This window comes from Ammospiza nelsoni, chromosome 6, assembly GCF_027579445.1.
Source record: "Ammospiza nelsoni isolate bAmmNel1 chromosome 6, bAmmNel1.pri, whole genome shotgun sequence".
In the NCBI taxonomy this organism is placed as follows: domain Eukaryota; kingdom Metazoa; phylum Chordata; class Aves; order Passeriformes; family Passerellidae; genus Ammospiza; species Ammospiza nelsoni.
In genome coordinates, this window is record NC_080638.1 from 31,585,357 (window position 1) to 31,606,143 (window position 20,787).

Sequence of the window (20,787 nt, forward strand, 5' to 3'; positions counted from 1 at the left end):
TTTTTTTCCCAGAGATGCCCCTATTTTCAATCTGTACATCACTTTTTAATCTAGAAAATATCAAAGGAGAGAGGAGCAAGGTACGCAAAGGAGTGCCTATATCCACAACTGAAACGGAGCTGGGGGCAGCAGTTAGCCACATGGACAGCACTACACAACAGCTTAGGAAAAAACATGACAAATAAGTTTGCCTTTCTAATGGCCAACAATGCTTTGCAGGCATGTCTGTACAGACCTGGAATGCTTGGAGCCAACTTCCAAAAATGTGGTAGTGTCTAGGCATTTTGCTTGGCCTGACAAAGGAAAGGAAGGAGGGCACATGGTAGTTCTGCCCTTACTAGATTTCCTAACACAATCTATATGTCCTGCAGGGCCAAAATTATTACTTCAAATAATGGAGTGTTACCTGAAAGGTCATCCCACAGTATGCACACAGCAGCTGACTGCATTCCCAAGCATTTAGAAATTTGCCATCCTTATTTAATTGAAACAGTGGGAGAATTTATGGATGCCGAAATTAATCCCCCTAACTGATAACTGAAAGATTAACTTCTGGAGGGAATGCCTTGAGATTTTCAGAGACCACATATGATCAGGACATTGGCTTAATATATCAACTATCCACGCTGTACTGACTAAAACAGGGTTGTTGGTAGAAAAAAAGAAGAAAATGGAAAGAAAAATAGGGCACTGCCATCTGAAATATGGTATGAAGAGGTCACTGCAGTAGCCCCATAAAATCTGTCTGCCCAAGGAAATTTTATTGATTAACACTTCATACTGGCATCAGTGAGAAAGAGTTCGGGCAAAGCAAAGCTGCTCCAGCATGTTTAAAAAAAAAAACAAAACAAAAAAATCCCACATTCCTCCTTAAAGGCTCTTGTTTTCACTAGGCCAAGTGCCACTGACTTCTGCAGACCTCAATCAAGATCATTAACTGTCAAACTTGGACTATATGGAACCACCATATGACAGTTGTATTCACTCTGCACAGTAATTTTAAATTTTGTTTTCAATTCATGCTAACCTCTTACTTCCCCAGAAGCATTCATGAAAAATAAACACTGGCTTTGAAAGAAGACTTTACATCCAATGTGATAAACTGGAGCAGGGGGTGGGTGAATCTCAAATGAGCAGTGCAGTCAGTGAGGCTCTGCTTCTGCAGGTCCCTCTGCCCAATCTACAGGCCCAAGATAGCTCTTGGGCTTTGTAACTTTGTAACTTTGAAATGTTGCTTTTTCTTGACAGAACTGTATTACTCCATTGGATTATTTAAAATTAGATCTTGATAAATGATGCCTCTTTGACAGTTTTAGCCTAGAACTGAGCATGGAAACATCCTTGTTTGCTCATATGAAAGGACTTAGGAATGAGGCACACAAGCCACAGCAGAAAGGAGAACGTGGAGCAAGCAGTAAACATCAGTCTTCAATGCTGTCATACCAACATTAAACTCACTTAAAAAAACAGTTGGGAGAGACAGATGGTAAGATATCTAAGAATGCTGATACTTCTGAGAAGGGGAGCAAGACATGGGTCATTTGTAAAAATAGCAGAAACCCTGTCTGTAACTTCAGCAACGTTCAATTTCTGTATTTAAAAGAGTCCTCTGAGGCTGCAGCTTTCACGCACATACCCTGGCTTTCACAGGGAGCATGGGAAAATAAGCTCATTGTGTCAGAAGGCCTTGAAAGGGAAAGGAGGCTTGCAGCAGGATGGGAGGAGGGGAAGAGCCAGAGCACAGCTTGAAAACGCATGGAGAGAAATGGAAAACAAACATGTACCTACCCCCAGCATGCACACACATGCAAGCCTAAACTCTGACTGAACTCTGAAATCAGAGACCAAGCTGCTTTGGAAGCCACTGCTAACTTTTCTTCTTCTCTCCTTTTTTTTTGTTTGCTTCATCTTTGGGTTTTCTTTGGTTTGGGGGGTGGAGTTTTGTTTTTTACCTTTCTAAGGAGGAAAAGAAAATCAGCAAACTCTGTGTGTGTGTGTGTGACCTGGGTAGCTCAGGAAGAGCGAGTTGTCAAAAGCCCACTCCAGCATCTATCTTTCTTGTTCCTGGTGAGGATTTTATAAATATTTGGGAGGTTGCATGGGGCGGGGGGGATAGCTGGGAGGAGTGGAGGCTGCAGGAGGGAGGCTAGATAACTTTTGGGCCCACACGGCACAGAAGTTTTGAAAGCCTGCTTTTCATTAGCATTGCCTAGCAACCAACTCATCTGCTGCAAATCTCATCACGCCCCTGCAAAGCATCCACGGCATGCTAATCTTCTCGTTTAATAGAAAAGCTGCTGTAATCTTTCTTCCTTTTCCTTTCTAAAAAAACAGACTATAATAAAAATAATAATAACGATAAAAAAAGATTCTGTCCCTGTTCCTCCTGCTGCCCTGCACACATCCCCCACCCCACCCCAGTGCTCTTGTTGATCCAACACTTTGCCGAGTTCCCATGGATGACCTACATGTGTGTGTTCTGGCTGATAAGTCCCAGCTGCAAAGGCAAGCTTGGGTCCGTTCTTGCTTTCTGTGTTGTGTGTGCTGGAAAGGGAGGGCGGTGAGGGGGAGGATTTTTCTGGCTGGGATCTAAGAGAGGAAGGGGGCAGGAAGGCTACAGCACTCAGAGTCCAAACGGGTCCAAATGGCTTAAATGAAATCTCTGGCTTCAGATACTGTAACTGGAGCCTCCCCAGCCGACAGGGAAGAACTGGTTTGTTCTGGTGTGTGCGTGCGCAAATCCAAGTTCTCCCCATATCCGCAGGAGAAGAGCGAGTCTTGCTTTGTTGCTGATGAATTCCGTGTCCAGCCAGCTGCAAACAAGCCGTGCTCTGGAATCTCCCTGGGCTTTGCCTGTCCTTTCACTCTGAAAATATCGCGCCTAAGGGTAGGGGAAGTGGTTTGGACGAAATAAGACTTGACCTGAGCATCTGCCCAGAACTGAAACCAAGCGTCTGTCTCCCTGAATTTTTGGCTTTTCACAAAGCTCGGATAATTTCTCTTGCCACCTGCCCGTCTTCAAGCATGTTTGCGCTTTATGGTTCCACACAGAAACACTAATTTATCATGAAACAGACCATGCATGCAGCTTCTGAGCTGCTGAGAAGCAGGAACCTGAAAACCTGCAGACAAGCACATTCTCAAATATCCAGCCCCATTTTTACAGACACTGAGCAAGATGTGCGCCACCGTTCTCTTTGCACTTTCCTCCTTCCCCTCTTTCCAGTCTCTGTATTTCCTCTACCTTATTTGTACTTTTAAATGCTCCTGAGGAAGTCTTGTCCTCCCCACTCAAAAAGTAGTCAACTCCTCCAGAGTGCAACCCTGGGGGCATTTCACATTCTGCTTAACAATCTATCCTCTTTCCTGGTCCTCTAACTGTGAACCTTGAACATAATATACCTCACTTCTACCCACATGTGATGACTGAGAGCAGACTCCTTCACAAAGATGTTTCCTCTTCTCCTCTACAGCATACTGTTGGAAGCATTCCCACTAGAGAGGTGCTATAAAGATGAATGCAAGATCACAAGGCCCTAAAGCAAGTTAAGCCACTCTGGCCAATAATGTTATCATACCTAAGGAAATGACAATGTGGCCATTGTGTAATGGATCAGGTAGAGATAAGATACTATGAATTTCTTAAGAAATTCATGCAACATGAGGCCTGGAAAGCAGTAAATCTTATGTAAAATTGGAAAGGATATCACGATTGTGGAAGATACTTCAATGTCACCCTGCTTGGCATTTTTAAGCAACACACGGTGAACAATAATTTTCAGGTCTACTCTTGCAAAGTCCTAAAGGATAGATGGGCCCAGTAACAAAACTTTTGACAGTGTACCTAAAGGAACGGCTGTAAGGCCAGTGGTCAGGACAGCAAGAAAGTTCAAGCAATCTCAGCTTCAAACTCTGGCAACCATTTCAAAGTTTCATAGACCAGAGTGCCCACAAGCCGATGAAATGAGACTGTTCATGAAACATTTACTTCACTTGATTGAGAAGAATTGCCAGCTTTTGAGAAACACATCCACCTCCTCTCTCCTATCTGATAAACAACTGCAGTGCTACCAGCTTCAGCACTCTGTGCTGCAAGCACTTCCAGAGTCATCAATCAGGTTAAAACCCTTTCCCCTATGCACACACTGGGCTTGAAACCATTATGGGCTGGCTCTGCTCCCACAGCCAGCTGGAGACAGAGATGCTTCAAATGCATTCGACGGGAAAGGAAATAAAACCCCCACCTTTGCTGGCTTTTAATTAAAAAAAAATCTCAAGCCTCATTGGTTCTCAGGAAAACATAGAGTTGGCTGGTGTTAAAAGTGATAGTATGGAAATAAAATTAGTATTTTAACAAATTTCATTCCCTGTGTTAGTAAGACCTTTAACAAAAAGGCTGTTCACCATAAAAATATGGTGAAATTTTTGGTCACTGGAAGGCAGGTACTTTGGACTCAAAAGAAGATTACGAAAAGAAGCTATGAATTGCCTCATCTTTGGGGTTTATACCTATCTTTTCACAGACCTGCATTTCATTGAAATCAATTCTAGGCCATTCCAGGGATAGTGAGCTCTGTTAGGCTGGATAAGAAGTAACAAATAGCAAAGCAATAGCACCAGATGGCAGAAAGAAGCAAGTGAGGAACTGAATGCCACTTACCCACATGGCAGATCATTTGCTGTGAACTACCACCACTGTTGTGATGGAAAAAGATAGATTCTTGTGAGTGGAAAATGAACTGGAATGGAGACAAGATTCCTTGGTTCGTGTGCAAATGCCGATTATAATAATTTTTCTGTAGTGTCCCAGAGAGCAGAAATTAAATATGTGACAAGTCTCACATAGGCCTCTCTTGTCCTTGGTAAACTTATACACACATTTCAAATACCCTAGCCTAACTAGCATTCTCATTATCAGAATGAGCTGAGAAGCCAAAAATTGAATGAACATCCTTCAGGTCCCCAGATGATGAGGAAGGACTTAAAGGTTGGGGTTTTTTGATCGACCTAAAGGTAAAGAAACATAATTTCTGTTTGTTAACAAGTCTCTCACTGAATTCAAGTCTATGTATCTATGATCCTCACAGCCCTTGCTGGAGAAAAATTCTTAATCAAAGAGCAGCAGCAAGTTATCTGGAATGATCCGCTCTTGGGAAAGACTCAGGCCTAAGCAAATAGTAGATAAGCACCAACCTTTTTTTTAAATTTCCTTTTTTAAAAAAAATGTAGCAAGTTGTAACAGCTTTTTTTCTAAGATATACTCTTGTTTTAGAGCAGTCATGTTCTTACAGCATTAATAAAATGACAGCTCCCAATGAACAGTGCATAGAAGACTTACAGTATTGGACAAGGCTGAGACATGCTGGCTTTTCATGGTGTTCTGCAGTTCAAAGTGAGGAAAGTTTGTCACTTTGGCAGAATATAAGCTGAGGGAAAGAAAAATGTGTGAAGGCAGTTAAATAAGGTTACACAGGTGCTGCTACTTCAGACTGTGGAAAAAAAATAAATTATAATACATGTGAAAGAAAAGTCTCTCTAACATTTGAGTCTTCTTACTGCAGGGTTAAAACCACAAGTCTGCTTTAGGAGTGCTGCCCTCCTTTAACTCGCCAAACATCACACTGACATTCTTTACTGAGTGGTGGTTTGGAGAGACAGCCATATGTAAAACTGAGGTCTACACACTTCTTAGAACTAGAAACTATTTGAGTATGTTCTATGTTCTGTTAAACTTTGAGATGCAATCAAGCCAAAGACAATTTTACATGCTAATAGAACTCCATTTAATGATAAATGTTATAGTCTCTTAAGACAATTTTATCATTTAGGCCACTCCTTACCCCTCACAAATCAAGACAGTTTCCAGTTTTGGGGAGGAAATGAGAAAGGCTTAAATGTTGTCAATGTCAAAACAGAGCATTTTCAGAACAGCCAGAGTTTTGAAACAAGTTCTGTGATTGCTAGAAATAGGTCAAACTCAAATTACATTCACAAGCACTCCAAAAGTTTAAAGAAACTTAGGAACAGAAAGTAAAAAAGACGTCCTTACCATGAACTCATTTGTGCTGAAGAAATAGATAAAATTTTACCACAGAGATCATTAAAAGTTAAGTTGATATTTAGATAGAATTCTTGCCTTGTAGTTCAGCAAAAGTCCCCCTTGCTCTGGACAGAACTACTGAATTGCTTTCTTCAGAGCATTCATAAATGAAATGCTCGTAATGTTTTCACAGAATAGACATCAATGTTTGGATTTTTTGCCATAGATGGCATTTTGCTCCAAAATTTACTGAGATTCAGTTGTATCAGACATCAAATCCTAGAACAAAAATATAATGTTTTGGTTTAGTGTTGTCAAACACGTATTAATTTAAAATGTCAAATTGCATTCCATTAGAGAAAAATGCTGGTATTTCTAGGGTTTGGGTAGCTTTAGATCTAAGGTGTATACTATTAACTGCATGCACAAATGGGAACCACACTGTTCTTTCTAAAGGTAAGAGGGAAATGAAGCAAATATCTTGTCAGCCAATTGATATGGAACAGTGAAATACAGCAAGATTCAAAAACCTCAGTATATATTTAAGGTCTGGAGAGTTCTTTCAAGCTCTACCTTCCTTCACAGATGTCCTCTGATGCCACACCAATTTAAACCTCATTGTGGCTGTTACTTCCACAGTCTTCTGCTTCAACAGGTTCCCAGCTCATCACTGCCATGATTCTACTGATCGCTGCTTTCCATTCGGATTCCTTCAAGATGCCCAGATGGGTACTGTGAAACTGGGGACCCATCCTAATGTCCTGTGTCCTAATACTGCCTTACAGTGACACAACAGCTATTAAAGGTTAAAGGTTAGAAAAAGGAATTTCAAAAGGAAATGGACTCATGCCTAGAATATGACCATTTGGGGTAGATTTTAATGTGAAAATAAAACTCCTTCCCTTTTTTTCTCCTAATACCCCATTTATCCATCAATAATGTGCAATTCATGGCCAAAAATGGAGGCCCTAGAACTTCCTAGAAAAGAAGAATTGGTTTCAATCACTTGTAAAACAACCATTTTCTTCATAACTTAATACAAACTTTTGGAAGAAGCTCTCTATCAAAATCACTCAGAAACGAGTCCCTTACATTAGCCTTCTTGGCTCAAATGTTGTGGTAAATTATAATTAGATGAAAACAGGATTTTATAAAGGAAGGTCTAAGACAACTGCAACAATCATGGGGTGACTAGCTCTGCCTGCCCATCAACAATAAGGTGACAGCAATTCCAAATGTCTACATGACCAAACACATTCAAAAATGAGCTTAAACTCCTTAACAGATCACTTAGGATACATTGATACACCCAGATGCTTCCTGCCCCCTAGATAACAGGGGCAATTCCATGCCTATGTTTGCATAAGTCTTAACCCATGTACTTCCTTTGGAAGTCACTGCCTGGGCTTTCATGTGTCTGCAACTTCCTTGTAGATGCTTTCTGGCATTGCAGGTATAGTGGTGCACGCTTCTGTGCTCACAAACACATCCTTATCACACTCCTTTGCCAGAGATTACTCAATAGGTACATAGTGAAATAGAAAACATAGTGAAAACAAACCAGGATTGCATTATTAAAGTCTTTTATTCTGTTCTTCCTGCAAATAAGTGTTGTTCAAAAATAAAAAGCCCAAAGAATGCTGGGATCTAACTAAGACACACGTGAGGGATGAGCAGCAGCACAAGCTTCCTCACTGTCTGATGCTGCATGGTCACTCAGACAGAGGAAGACTAAGGACAGAACAATGTACTGCCTCTGACCATTCACTCTAGGAATTCTCTGCTAATATCAGTGACAAAGGTCTCAGGTGGTTTCCCCTAGTTAACCTCATGTTGGACCACTGATCCTTATCAGAAAGGAGAGATAACAAGAAGGAATATAGGTCTAGGTCCCATCCTGGATGTGCTGCTGCTCTGCAGTCCTGTATGTCAACATGGAGCAAGGATCCCTTAGGGAGGGAATCAAGGTGATCAATTGCTGTCTGCTGGGAAGGAAAAGAAACAAACTACAGCAATGAGAATTCTATCCCCTGCTCTTGCTAGAGACTTGTTCTGAAAGGCAAATGCACTCAAACTGTTAGTTTACTGTTAGAGTCAAAGTAGGCCCAGTCTTACAGAGCAAAATATTTGACCTGAGTCTGGAGACTTACACTGTCTTACTGAAACTGAACTTTTCATGATGTTAAAGAGCCTGTTTAGCAATTAACGTAGGACTGTCTTTTCAGTGGTTTTAAGAATAAGTATTAGTACATTTTTATGGAAGGTCTTGGCATGAAGAATTTCATTTGTAAGTCAGCTGTGAAACACAGGCCATCAAATTCAGAAACTGTCCTGGAAACAGCACTAGCCAGTGCTGTCTTATGTAACAGGAAAGCTTAGAGGAACTGATGAACGATTATCTAAAGATGCCATTCCACGGCACCTTCAACCAGTCTCAGCTGAGTGGCCTAAAAAAATCCCCCTGGATTGTTTTTCAGCCAGTTTAAGCCAGTTTGTACAAGTATTCAGGTCAGGAAAGCACCAGAGCCAGAGCAAGAGAAAGAGAGGGAGCTGGGAGCTGAATGAGTAGGAGCACAGCAGACTGAGCAGTTTGAACTGCTGTGGAGCTAAACCATGGAACTCTGATCCACTTTTCAGTTGCTGCTGAATGTAGCACATGAGCTCCTACAGGCTCACTTCTTAATGCTAAAGCACTTTTTCAGATATTTATAAAAGACCTTCCCTGATTATCACAGAGGTAACTGGACCCTGCAGCACTTCCACTGAAGGCAGTGGCAAGAAAACAGGCTGCTTTCAGTCAACAATGGCAAACCAAGCGAGGAGTGAAACTGAAAAGCAGCTGTGCAAAGATATTCTACAATTAGAATTACAGACAGTAAAGAAACTCTGAAGAGAAATGGCAAGTGAAGCCCCTTTGGATTTTGAACTGAAGCCTACTCTCTTGCACTGCTAACTGGAAAATGGGAACGATTTACAGTAGACAAATGTCCTGATGTCTGACAGCTTGAATGCAGCAGGTAGAAGTGGCACAGTAACGGACAGAAGTCAATGCTCCTTCACTGGTAAATTAAATCAGCTGTGAAGTCTTTAGTAAAGGGTAAAGTGTGAATAAGCTGGTTGAAGGGACCCTAGCTTGTGTGGAAATTAGCTGATGGGGAGATGCTCACTCTGCGTTCAGCTGTCCTAGTCTGTGAGACTGCTGCCCTCCAGCTGCCTCTATCTGCCACCCTGCACAGGGCTGCTGTCTCCCAGCAGAGCCACTGGTGTGAGCACCTCCAGGCAGGGTTTGTCACATCAATTTAAATGAGTGGTTTGAGCCAGTACACCTTTACCCTACACCTCAAAACTTACTGGGGAGCCTACACAAGAGCCCTGTCCATGGCTGAGCAGTTGGCAGTGGCCAAGAGAGGACCGTGGTTAAGTAACTGATCTCAGCAACGCCTTCCAGCTGCGTCCGGAGGAAGGGGGCTGTCCGTGGGTTTTGACTTCACTCTTGTTTACATAGGGAAATTACACTGCTTTAAGTAAATGCACAGTTTATATCCAATTTACCTAAACTATTGCAAACCCTTGTGTAAGCACTTAGTGAAATGCAGTTTAAACAGAGGAGGAACCTGGGTGTGGCACAAGTTCCAGTAAACCTATTAAACTTATTTAAATTAAACCAGTGGGAATTCCATGTGTTAACAAATCTTTTGCAACTCCATAAGGGCAAATTCTCCCATTATGTCTATATCCATGCAGGAGTAAACATGTAAGCAGTCAGACTAAATCACTTCAGAATTTGGCTTTGCACTCAGTCCAGACGAGGTTTTAGATTGTAACCAATCCCAAGCACCAAATCACAGCATATCTTGTACTCCTTTACTACCACTCTCAGGGCAAACACATTACCTGAAATGCTGGGAATATGAAGTTTTCCATCCTCATGATCCCTGTACATGTTTTCCTCAGGCTCAGGCTTTGTAAAGAAATGAGACAGAGCCATGGTCTCCCAATACATCAAAGACTAGAGGCCTTGTAAATCTCAATATCCTGCCTGCTCCAAAGAATGCAGCAGAGCTGGGTTTGCTTATGGGGGAGGAGAAAGGAAGTGCTCATAGGCCTGAATGCAACCAGCACATACAGTAGGTCTAATTCTTGTCCTATCAGCCTTGACGCAATGTGTCCTTTTCCTTCAGCTATTTTAGATAAACAGGAAAGGAAAAGAAAAAAAAAAATCAGTGCTGGAAAAAATACAAGTCAGTTTGGAAAGAAAATGCTATTGTCAAATGTTCTAATGGCAAATTCAAACAATAGTGAGTACAGTATGTCATATGAAAAACAGGGCAATTGCTATGATGGTCAGCCATACCAGAAACAGAAAAATAGACTAAAAAAAAAGGTGCTACAGTAAGAATAGCTACTGATTTGGATCATTAAGCATTTCAGCTTATGAGTAACAAAGCCTGAAAAGTGGTAATATCCTTATACCCATTTTTCTGACAGGGAAGGCCCTTTACAGACAGTTAAAGTGGATTGTTGTGGTTTGCAAATAATCCCTGAGTGTACCTAGGCTACTGCCTAGCAAAACCATTAATAGCACTACCTTCCTCTAACCATTAAACTGTTCCAAGAAGTATTCTTTCATTAATGCCTTAGTACACAAAAACAGGTGAAAACTAGTTAGACAGTAGTAATCTGGTTTGGCACTCAATACTACTTCCAGAAGCCAAGTCAACTTTCTGGTATAACTGTGGTACCATTAATACCTCTGAAAGGGCTCAGTCTAGAACTGAAGACTATACAACATACTTGCACAATAATTTTTTACCTCTGGTGCAGAAATCCCTAATGAAAATAGACATAGGTTATGACAACAGAGCCTTTCACTTGATAAATTTAGTATTTATAAATTTTGTTTATAAAGACATTGGACCTACTAAGCAAAATCATTACAGATGGACATAGCTTCATGTCAATCAGTGTAAACTCAGTGACATGATGAAAAAATTTAATTTGATCAGTTTAATCTGTTATCGGTGGGTTTTTATCACTTGTATCATGGACATGGGGGGAATTGATGAGGCACATTCATCTATTCAGTTAATTTAACAGATCTCTTACACCATGCACTATGATGCACTTGCCACCATTACAGCACATGGGAATACAGAAATTTGGAAACTGGTTATCTTCAAACATTTTGCAGAAGCTAACTAATTATTCCATGTATTTTCACAAAGCAGTTCAATATTGTTAACTACTAGCTGGAACTGCTTACCAGTGTTAGCCATTTTCCCTCAATAAGTCCAGACCTGAGCAAACTTTAGAACTGAACTCCTAGTTTCCAACACCTTCTACCCATTAGACTGTGCTGCTTACTCACATTCTGAAGGAGTTGGCTGGGAGTAAGAATTGATGACTATTTTTATCTCAGTTACCCATAAAACCCCTTTTATTCAGTGAATGGGCTGTATGGAACGGGCTTCTATCGCAGTTCTTAGAGAATGTCTGTTCATAACACAAAACCACCCTTGTTAAAATTGCTCTTAGAGAGTCTCTAGAAGTGTTATGGATGGACTGTCTAATGCTGATAATACTCTCCTTTGATCCCATTCTAGTTCTTCTGTGGAAGGGACTGTTACATACTATTAAAGCTAAGAGAAGAAAGATGCTCTGGATGACATTTCTGGAGGATGCAGAGTTGCTGATGCAGGGTATGCCCTGGTCAGGCAGCATGGTCCCAGCTCGTCCCTCATTCAGTTCCTGCACTCCTTGTGATGCTGTACATGACTCAGTCATGCTCTGCCACTGCCTGGGGTTGTTTAGTTCGTCCATCTGTTCAAAATTCAGGAGTCAATCAACACTTTCACCTTCTTCATGCTCTACTATAATACAACTTTGGCTGGAATTCCTGACTCTCCCCATTTAGCAGGGCATGATAGTTGACTTTTTCTACTTTCTGTCTCCTATTGACATTTTCTCTTGTATCTCTTGCTCTGCTTCTTCTTTCTTTTCTTTCTTTCCTTAAACCCAGTTGACAAGACTGACTTTTCAGGCTGTACCCTTTGACTGCAGGAATAGTGAACTGCATTCCTAAGAAGCAGCCTCAAGCCCTAAAATGCAGGTTGAGTAAGTTAGCACTTCTGTGAACCAAGTATTCTCTTTTTATAATATTTTTAAAAGAGAACTTGTTCACAAAAGAACAAAACACCAGAAAGGTTTATAACTCCTAACAGAAACCATCTGCTTGAACATAAAGCTGAAGAATGTATTGCTATTTTCAATTCAGGCTCAGGAGAGCTGGGAAAAAGAACACTGGTCTGCAGACTGTCACTCAGACTTGTCTTTCTGTTAATGAAACAGTATTTGCAAGACAAATGTTACCATATTCTTAAAAAAACAAACAAAAAATACTTTCAGAAAACCCCAGCATACTCTTTTATGAAGCTGAACATTTCCCTGTCACACTCCAGAGAAAAAGAACATGCTGCAGCTCCACACAAAATATTGCATATGTCGTTATAAATCAGATGGAAGAGAAACGAAGAGCTTAATCTGTAGTTATTTTTTATTATGAATTTTTAACTGAAGATAAAATTAAAATATCCAACACTGATATTCTACAAAACAACAACCCAACAAAACTCAAGCCTGTGAATTTTTACTTCTTCCCGCTTGAAAATAACATGACCCATGGCCTATTTTTCAAGTCAGAGTTCAATCCTCTCTAGCCAGCTGTCAGGAAACCACAGAAGGTGCTTGAAAGAGCACAAAAATGGCTGGTTCTAATCTGAAGGGAAAAAAAAAAGTTGAGGAACAAGGCAGCTACTTGTGGCAGAATGTTGTTTTTTCTTCAGTCTCTGCCTGCATATTTTCCCAACATGTGTACTCTGTTACCCCATCACTTCCATCTTTTCCTTGGGTAAATATCTCTGCTTTGGAATAAAAGAAGGCCCAGGGGTGCCACTTGCAAGGACTGCACTCGCCTTGATATGTTGTTTTTGAACTGGACACATACAACGGACACATTTCAAACTTGGACCTTTGCCATCATACATGTTGCTTTTAGTTTAACCTTCTCAGATGATGGGGGGAGGCTGGGGGTAAGGAAGAGGCTGTGAGCAGGGTCACACATTCTTTCCTTTACCAGATGTGGGATCTCATGGGAGCCAAGTGTAACAGCCCACACAAACCCCTCTAAGCACACAACATAATGGAGAGAGAGAGAAATGCAAACTGACCCTCTCCAAGTGCCAATTCTTTGCAAAATCAAATACAGTGGGTGACTAGGCCAGACTTTTGCCATCCAGCTGTTTAGATAAAAAAAGAGTATGTGATTAATAATTTATTTTTAAAAAGAAATATCTGTGTACAAGTTCTATATAGGTAAGAGAATCACCTAAAATGAGATTTTTCCCCATTTTCACCCTGTAAACTGCATGCCCTATTAAATGACTGTGCTTCATGTATGTCATTTAAAAAGACATTTGGAACCCAACAGATGGACTGAACTAGATTAGAATCTAGAATTTGGAGAAGAATTAGATAAGAATTGGGACCTAGGATATTCTGGATTAAACCAGCTCAAAGACCACCCTACACTCACATACTAACCCAGTTAAGGACACTAGGCAAGACACTTTTCACCACCATTGTCATGCATCAAATGACAACAGGCAGGGCAAGGACAAGAGCTGGCAATGGGCTCACTCTTTTACATGTCAGGTAAGTCATGCCAGGTTACTTCCAAGTGCATATGAATGAAGCCCTGAAAGCTGCCATGTGTACTAAGCAACTTGGAGATGGGAAGAGCTGCCAGTGGGGATGAGGGTAGTGCTGAAGCAAAGCTAATTTGGGAACAAAACAAAGTATTGAGTAGTTTCTAGAAGGTGCTAGGAAGGTCAGAAAGAGCTAAGAATTGTCTGCACTACATAGTACTGAGTCCAGCTTTGCAAAGTTTCTTGAATATGTATTTTACATGCATGTACTCATTTAATTTGATAATATACCCAACTTAATTTGGTCACAAACCTGGCAACAGGTCACCTGAAGAACCATGCTTAAATGTTTCGTCTGTACAAATCCTCTCTCCCTCCCTGATCTCTCTGATTATCCTAATCTGATCCCTTCTTCATCTTCCAAAAATAATACATCTAGAAAGGTCTTACTTCCCCATCATTACATTGTAACTTCTTTCCCAGAACTTCTCTTTTTAACTCGTTCTTTTCTCCTTGATGTCTCTTACATACTTCACCAAACCAATGTGTAATTTCTCTCCCTCCTTTACTCACTCACCATGGGGCTATCCTGTCTTCAGCTCTGCGGCGTAACCAACCGCTCGTACAGACCATGGATAAATCAGAACCCTTATGGCTGTACACATGGGTACCTTTCCCTTTCTCCTGGCAAATCCCACTCAAAGAACCATTTCTCTCTCTAAACCAGCAAGTAATTTGCCAGCATGCAAATGAAAAGATTGGGCAGATGACATTTAATTTTGTATTTACATCTTATGGGTGTGCTTTCATAGCCTTCATGTTAGATACCTGTAACTTTGATAACCACTAAAGATCCTTGAAAACTACACTGACACATGGTAATTCTCATGTCACACATTCTTTTCCAAAAAGTGCACCTTGTCTAGAGTACAAGCAGTAACAGATAGTCAAGTGAGAAAGTGTTGTAAGAGAAATGCTATAAATGGGCATACACTGGAGCAATTGCTAGCGTGTGATATGTATACACAGATTGAGCCAGTCTCTTGAACAGTCCTGAGATGAGAGGAATTAAAATCATCTTTATAATTTGCTTTTTACAGTGTAGTGTGATTTAGTGGACATATTCTAAATCTAGTTTTTGTGTATCAAAACAGAAGTAAAAATAGAAAACCCAGTCACTGTTCAGTTGTTTGAGAAATCATTGTTTTTCTTGCTGCTCTGTCAAAAAAATACAGCAATCAAAATAGCCTGTAACTGGGAATCTATCAGGCTCTACAACATTTTACAGCCCAGAACCCTGGAAGTCCAAAATAGCTCCACAACAAATAATATATCCCAGAAGTTGTGGATTTTTTTTAATGTATACCCAACCTATCTGTAAAAACTCCAAGAGAGTTTATGAATACAATAAACTTAAAATTTCTTTAGCTCCTTTACTGACCAAATGAACTAACTACATAATTTGTGTCAGGTTTTCATCTGCTAACATGTGAACAACTGTGGAGCAAAACACAGCAGTACCTGAAGGAGCCAAGCAGTGTTACACAGTGGCAAAAACATATGAAGAAATCTACTAACTTTACAGGAGGAGAATTTAGGTAAAGGAACATTAAATACTCTTTGGCACCGAAAGGCTAATGGGGTTTTCACCTGCAGTGTATGTGTCATCTTGCCAGTGATACAGAAGCCAGCTGTGTGATGTGACAAATGGCTTTTCCCAGTCTAGTGAAGCAGAAGTCTTCTGTCCCACTGCACACTCTTGGGAAAAGAAAGTAGTTACTATGGAAAGGTGCAGAAAGCTGCCCAGAGCATGGGCAATTCAATCAGTATATCTGGCACAGTTGGCATCCTCTGGCACACACTGGACAGCTTATCAGGTGAAATGACAGCAGGCCTGTAACTCCATTTCAGATGCTGGGCTGCTCAGCCCAGAAGTTGGGTAGCAGCCCTCACCAGGCTAACTCTGCAGTGGAAAACAATCTAAAAGGATATGTAAGAAATGAAAAGGTGTAAGAACTGCCAAATCACTAAACCTCATAACATGATACTAGCAAGGTATGTGCAAGAAAATAGAGCAACACCGCAGACAGATAAAAATAAGTGTTGTCATGACCTGGTAACTTCAGATTAAATTTTGCAGGCTCTGCTGCTGGGTGCTCTGTAAAGAAAGAGGGGGCTCACATATGCAACCTTTCACTAGCTCCTTTCTCACTTCTACAGTTTTGACTTGAGTAACATCACCCTGTGAAGTGGCAGAACTCCAGAGCCACCTAATGAAACTCTGAAATCCACCACTGCTTAATGGGGGGCCAAGATTTCAAGACATTAAAGGTAAAATAATTCCCAGTAGGTCTCCTAAGAACATCTTAATGCGTCTGTACTGAGTGGTATTTTCACACTGTTCCCTTCCTCTCTCCTTTGCCTGAATAAAGAGCTCAGAGGAGGAAAAAAAAATACCTATGAATACCGATGTGCAGGGAGCCCTCATAAATTCACTTCCTGTCAGTCCAACAAATGAGCTCCCCCTGGGAAGTCATGAGAGAGGGCCTTCTCACACCAGCCTGATTATCAAAAGTTTGTTCTCTCATGAAATACTCTAACCTCACAGGGACAAATATTGTAATAATATGAAAGTATCATAATAGCTTGAGCAGTGTAAATTACTTTTGTAACTTGGGACATGTGGGGTGCATTTCCGGCAGGTTGGTTCCCAGCGATGCTGTTTGCCTCTCTGTATCACTGGAGAATTACCCCAAGCATGGAAGATTCATGTGCTGTAAAAATTCAATTTCAGAATAGAAATGCAATTCTCCATATATCATATTTCAGGCGGTCACTGCATCCATCATAATTTTAGCAAGCTGGCTTTATCACTGCCTTGTTCTCCTCAGAAATATAATGCATATTACCTGCCACACTCCTATGCAGCATTTAAAAAAATTTTTACAGATAAGCTGCTCATTGATTTTGTTCTTCAGGGATTGCCATAAGTCTACAGTACTTGAGTACTGATGGCATTTCTGTCAGTTTCCAGATTTGCCTTTCACAGTTCTCTGTCTTGGATCTTTTCCATTTTTGCAGTTTTCAGATCCATCCATGTTTTGCAGCTATCTGGGTGTGAAGGCATCCTACATAATAATCTCCTGGATGATAAGGATGATAATCTCCTGCTTTTGCACTGCTGTACACAAAGATATCCTCACCTTTATCCTTCTCCTAACCCTAAAAAAGAGACTGCTTTTAGAACCATGTTTCATTTCAGTTGTATCCGTAAAACCCCAAAGCCTGAGAAACCAGAACGAACTAGTGTAAATCAAGCAGTGCTCTTACCACTTAGACCCGCCCTGCAACCCTTTCCAATCAGGGAATCTAAAATTACCATATTTACAGCATCTGCAGCAGAGCCAAGTACAAAACAAGATGAATAGCTGTGACGCACAAGGCAGAGTGTGGAAGTATGCAGCTGGGCCTGCAAACAATATAGGCACTCGGAGCTGGAGTCCATCTAATGCTTTTCACAGAGCAGAGTGACTAAAAGGGGAAGGAGGGGGAGGGAGGAGAAGAGAAATTCCAGGAAGATGAGTGAAAACACAGCAGAAATCCCAGGCTGCCTCACTAATGGGTAATTGAAATGACTCACAAAAGATCTAGTAGGGAATTCAATTAATTAGGGACGTGACTGGGCAGAGAGGAGGAGGGAAAGAAAAGAATGCCGGTGATACAAGAAAATCACTCCTCTCCATTCACTTAGGAAAGGGCTGGAAGAAAACCTCAAGGAAAGAAAAAAACAAGTTTTTCAAGACAGGGTCTCTACCCCTTCTTATGCACAGAAAATGACAAATAAGCACATTCCTATTGCTTGTCCTCCTTCCCTCAGACTCCTAATGAAAAGGAAGAAAAAAGAATAAAATTTGATATATTAAATACATCAAGGCAACTGGTAAGAAGAAACTATGAGGACAAGACAGAGGGACGATGCAGAATAGATCAACTGCAGTGCTGCTAATAGCACCCCCCTTGTCATAACACCACTTCTTATTCCATGTGACAATGAGGGGAGGGAGATAGGAAGCAGTAGGAAGATGAGTGAATTAAAAATAGGTGGGGATGTTTGAAGGAAAAAATATAATGCAGGAAAGGGAGAGTAGTAGGAAGAGGGGCATGCAAGAGGACTGGAATTGACAAGAGCAGGAGGGAAAAATAGAAAAAGAGTGGATGGAGGCAAGGTGAAGGGAAATGGCAAAGGTCATGGGTGAGAGAAGCGGCAGGGGGAAAACCTGAAAAGGAGGAGAAGAGCAGATGCAAGAATGGTCAGGGAAAGAATTATAAGCTTCACAATCAGTCAGCAGTTAGGACTTGTTGTGATAGGTACTTGAGAACATCCATGTTCAGGCAGAGACCATTTATTGACAAATATTGTTTCTCACCAAGCCTCACAGACTAAATTTACACTAGTGCTAGTTTAGAAATCTTCAAGAATGTGTGATCTAAACTTTCCAGGCCCACAACTGGTCATTCCTGGTAGTGGAACAACAGCAATACAATGAGCAGGGGCAAGTGCTCATTCACGGGATAGAAAGTGGGATCTGCAGTCTTTCATAATAAAGTTACCACAGCTTGAAACGTAGCTCTTGTTAATTCTGACTCGGAGCTGTTATTGCCAGGCTGGCTGTTCAATAGCTATACAAAGGAAACTCAGGGTCATTGTTTACCTTCGTGAATCATGAAGAGAGCTAACAAAAAGTACTTCTTATGCCCTATCAGGTTCAGCACTGAATGCCCTCTGAAGGCTTAGATATGCTCTCACGCTCAAGGATCAAGATACTATTGCTGTGAAAGGTTGGCAAAGTTTGCAATATGCTGCATGTTTGGGCAATTAGCTGAGGATTTCTGTTCCCAGGGCTGTCAATCTGACATCTTAGCAAGAAAACATATAAATCAAACCATATACCTCTGCCAGTGAACTGACCATTAACGTCAGCTTCACTATCAAATAACCTTCAGATAAGCAAAATATTTTTCATAAGCTTTTTATTTTCTGTGATAGAGAAAAGAAGATACAACACTGTCCAAGAAAACACTTTCTAGGCAGCTAAGACATACTGAATCAGAAGGAAAAATATACTATTTAGAAAACAAGAACCAGTATGAATGCTATTAGTATCTTTATACCACTGTAAATACACTAACGTCTAGACACAGAGATTGTACTACTGCAACTAAATCCAGGCTTTCACAATGTTTTAAGCTACATTAATGCAAAAATGACTATGCAGAAATCCCCAGCTGATTCTGAATTGACCTTCCAAAATGACACTAAGGAGTATTTTGCTGCTGCAGGAATCGTCTTTCAGAAGAGGTACAAAGTGGAAATACTCCAGTGGGCTGGTCTAAAAAAATAACCCCTAGATATTTTGCAAAGACATAATTGTTGGTGTTCTGGACAAATGTAAACATACTTCAACCAGCTGGGCTGGCATTTCTATGGAAAAGGACTACAAACTGCGGGCATCCAGTGCCTAGGTGCCTATGCAACAATGTGATTGCTATACAAGAATTACAATACAGTTATAAAATGTCAGTAAAGCCAGTCAGCCCCCAAAGCAAATTCAAGCTGGGCAGCCAGAGCACTACTTGACACAGTACTTTTTCTGGCTTCAAAGCTCCATTCTTTCCAATTCTGTAACATGTCTGATGAAACAGAGCAATGTGCTCTGAAGGTCCTCAGTTTATAACCAGAGCACCTTCAAAATTTATCACAGCCTCGATTTCACTGCCAATATAATTTTGTCTTTTTACTGTCTTCATCAAGTTAAATTCATGAGAACTGCAGGCTTGGTCAACACATATCTCAAGGCTATCTGGATTCTGTTAAGCCAGACTGACACATTTTGTCCAGATCCTCCTCTCCTTCTCTTCAAAATACTCAACAGAAAATAAAAAAATCGCCTCTTTTGTACAGAATTAAAATAATTAAAATAAATTCTTTTTATCTCTCTAATTAAGTACCATCCTGTATTTAGTCATTTGACAGTACCAAAGAATGATTTTTCTGTATTCCACAATGTCATCCCTCCTCCCTGAATCTATTCAAAGCCTCTTGCACATATTTAATCACTCCTAGCCAGGCCTAGCTAATGAAATGCAGGGCCTTGCCCTGACCTGACCTTGCTATTTCTATTTTGGCTCAGCACATCCTCTGCTAGTCAGGTAAAAAAAAAAAAAAAAAGTTGTTTCTTTCTCTTGGTCTTAAGGGTCCTGTTACTGGCAGGGAGTATGGTCAAGGACACTGCTGAAAACAGAACAAATGACTGTGAACACTGCTTTGCAAAACTACTGCAAATCAAAAATGGACCACAGCAACCTAAGTGTGAAGTTTTTTTCTGTCATTTTCTTTGGTTGGCAAACACTGGTGGGCACTGTTCATCCACTGGGAATAGCTTATGACTAGATAACTCTGTAAGAAAAATGGACTGCTCAAATTATTTGCCGCAGTCATAAAGCACTGTAATTTGTTTTGGGCACTTACTGCAACTAAATATGTTGTTCTTGGTTTTCCCTCTTTGTCCTTCCTATTTGCCAATATGGCAATTAAAAAAAAATTTTTCCGTTTCTGAGAGTTTGTAAGGAAGTGTGATTGATCCTATTTATGAGCACTTAGGAATCCTGGATGTTAAGTTATCCCTTTTGTCACATGATGTTGGTTGCAGGAATTTATCAACATGCTAACAGAAGTCAGAAATATTTCCAGTGTAAAACAGGACAACATTTACATGCGATCCGTTGTGGAGTTTTTAAGCTGCTCTTTGTTTTGAAGTGGTTTGCGAATTTGTTGACCATTAGTTTTGGTGCTCAGTTTGACACGGGGAGTTGCTGCATGAACCATAAACCATATTTGAAGTCAGCAAGGGCAAGGGCCATAGTTTTATTCTTTTTGAGCACACACTGCCTTACGTTGCGGAGCTTTGGATGCTGAACAGGGGTCACAGATGCTATCACAAAACAACCAGTAACAGCATAAGGACCTTCAGGTACTCGGACTGT

The 20,787-nt window shown here is 40.7% G+C and overlaps 1 protein-coding gene across 4 annotated transcripts in view; it reads right to left on the reverse strand.

Annotated features, from left to right (window-relative positions):
* RAD51B (RAD51 paralog B) overlaps positions 1-20,787 on the reverse strand; it is a 356,726-nt gene that overhangs the window by 78,269 nt on the left and 257,670 nt on the right. The window contains exon 11 of one of the 4 annotated variants that reach the window (XR_009418617.1): positions 5,339-5,426. The exons of 2 other annotated variants lie outside the window; for them this stretch is intronic. Coding sequence is in view for 1 of the 2 variants with exons in the window: in XM_059474512.1 (XP_059330495.1) it covers positions 12,119-12,138 (20 nt within the window). In the remaining variant the exon portion in view is untranslated. Of the gene's footprint in view, positions 1-5,338; positions 5,427-11,956; positions 12,139-20,787 lie in introns of those variants that run through there. One more of the 4 variants, XM_059474512.1, reaches the window with a different exon arrangement.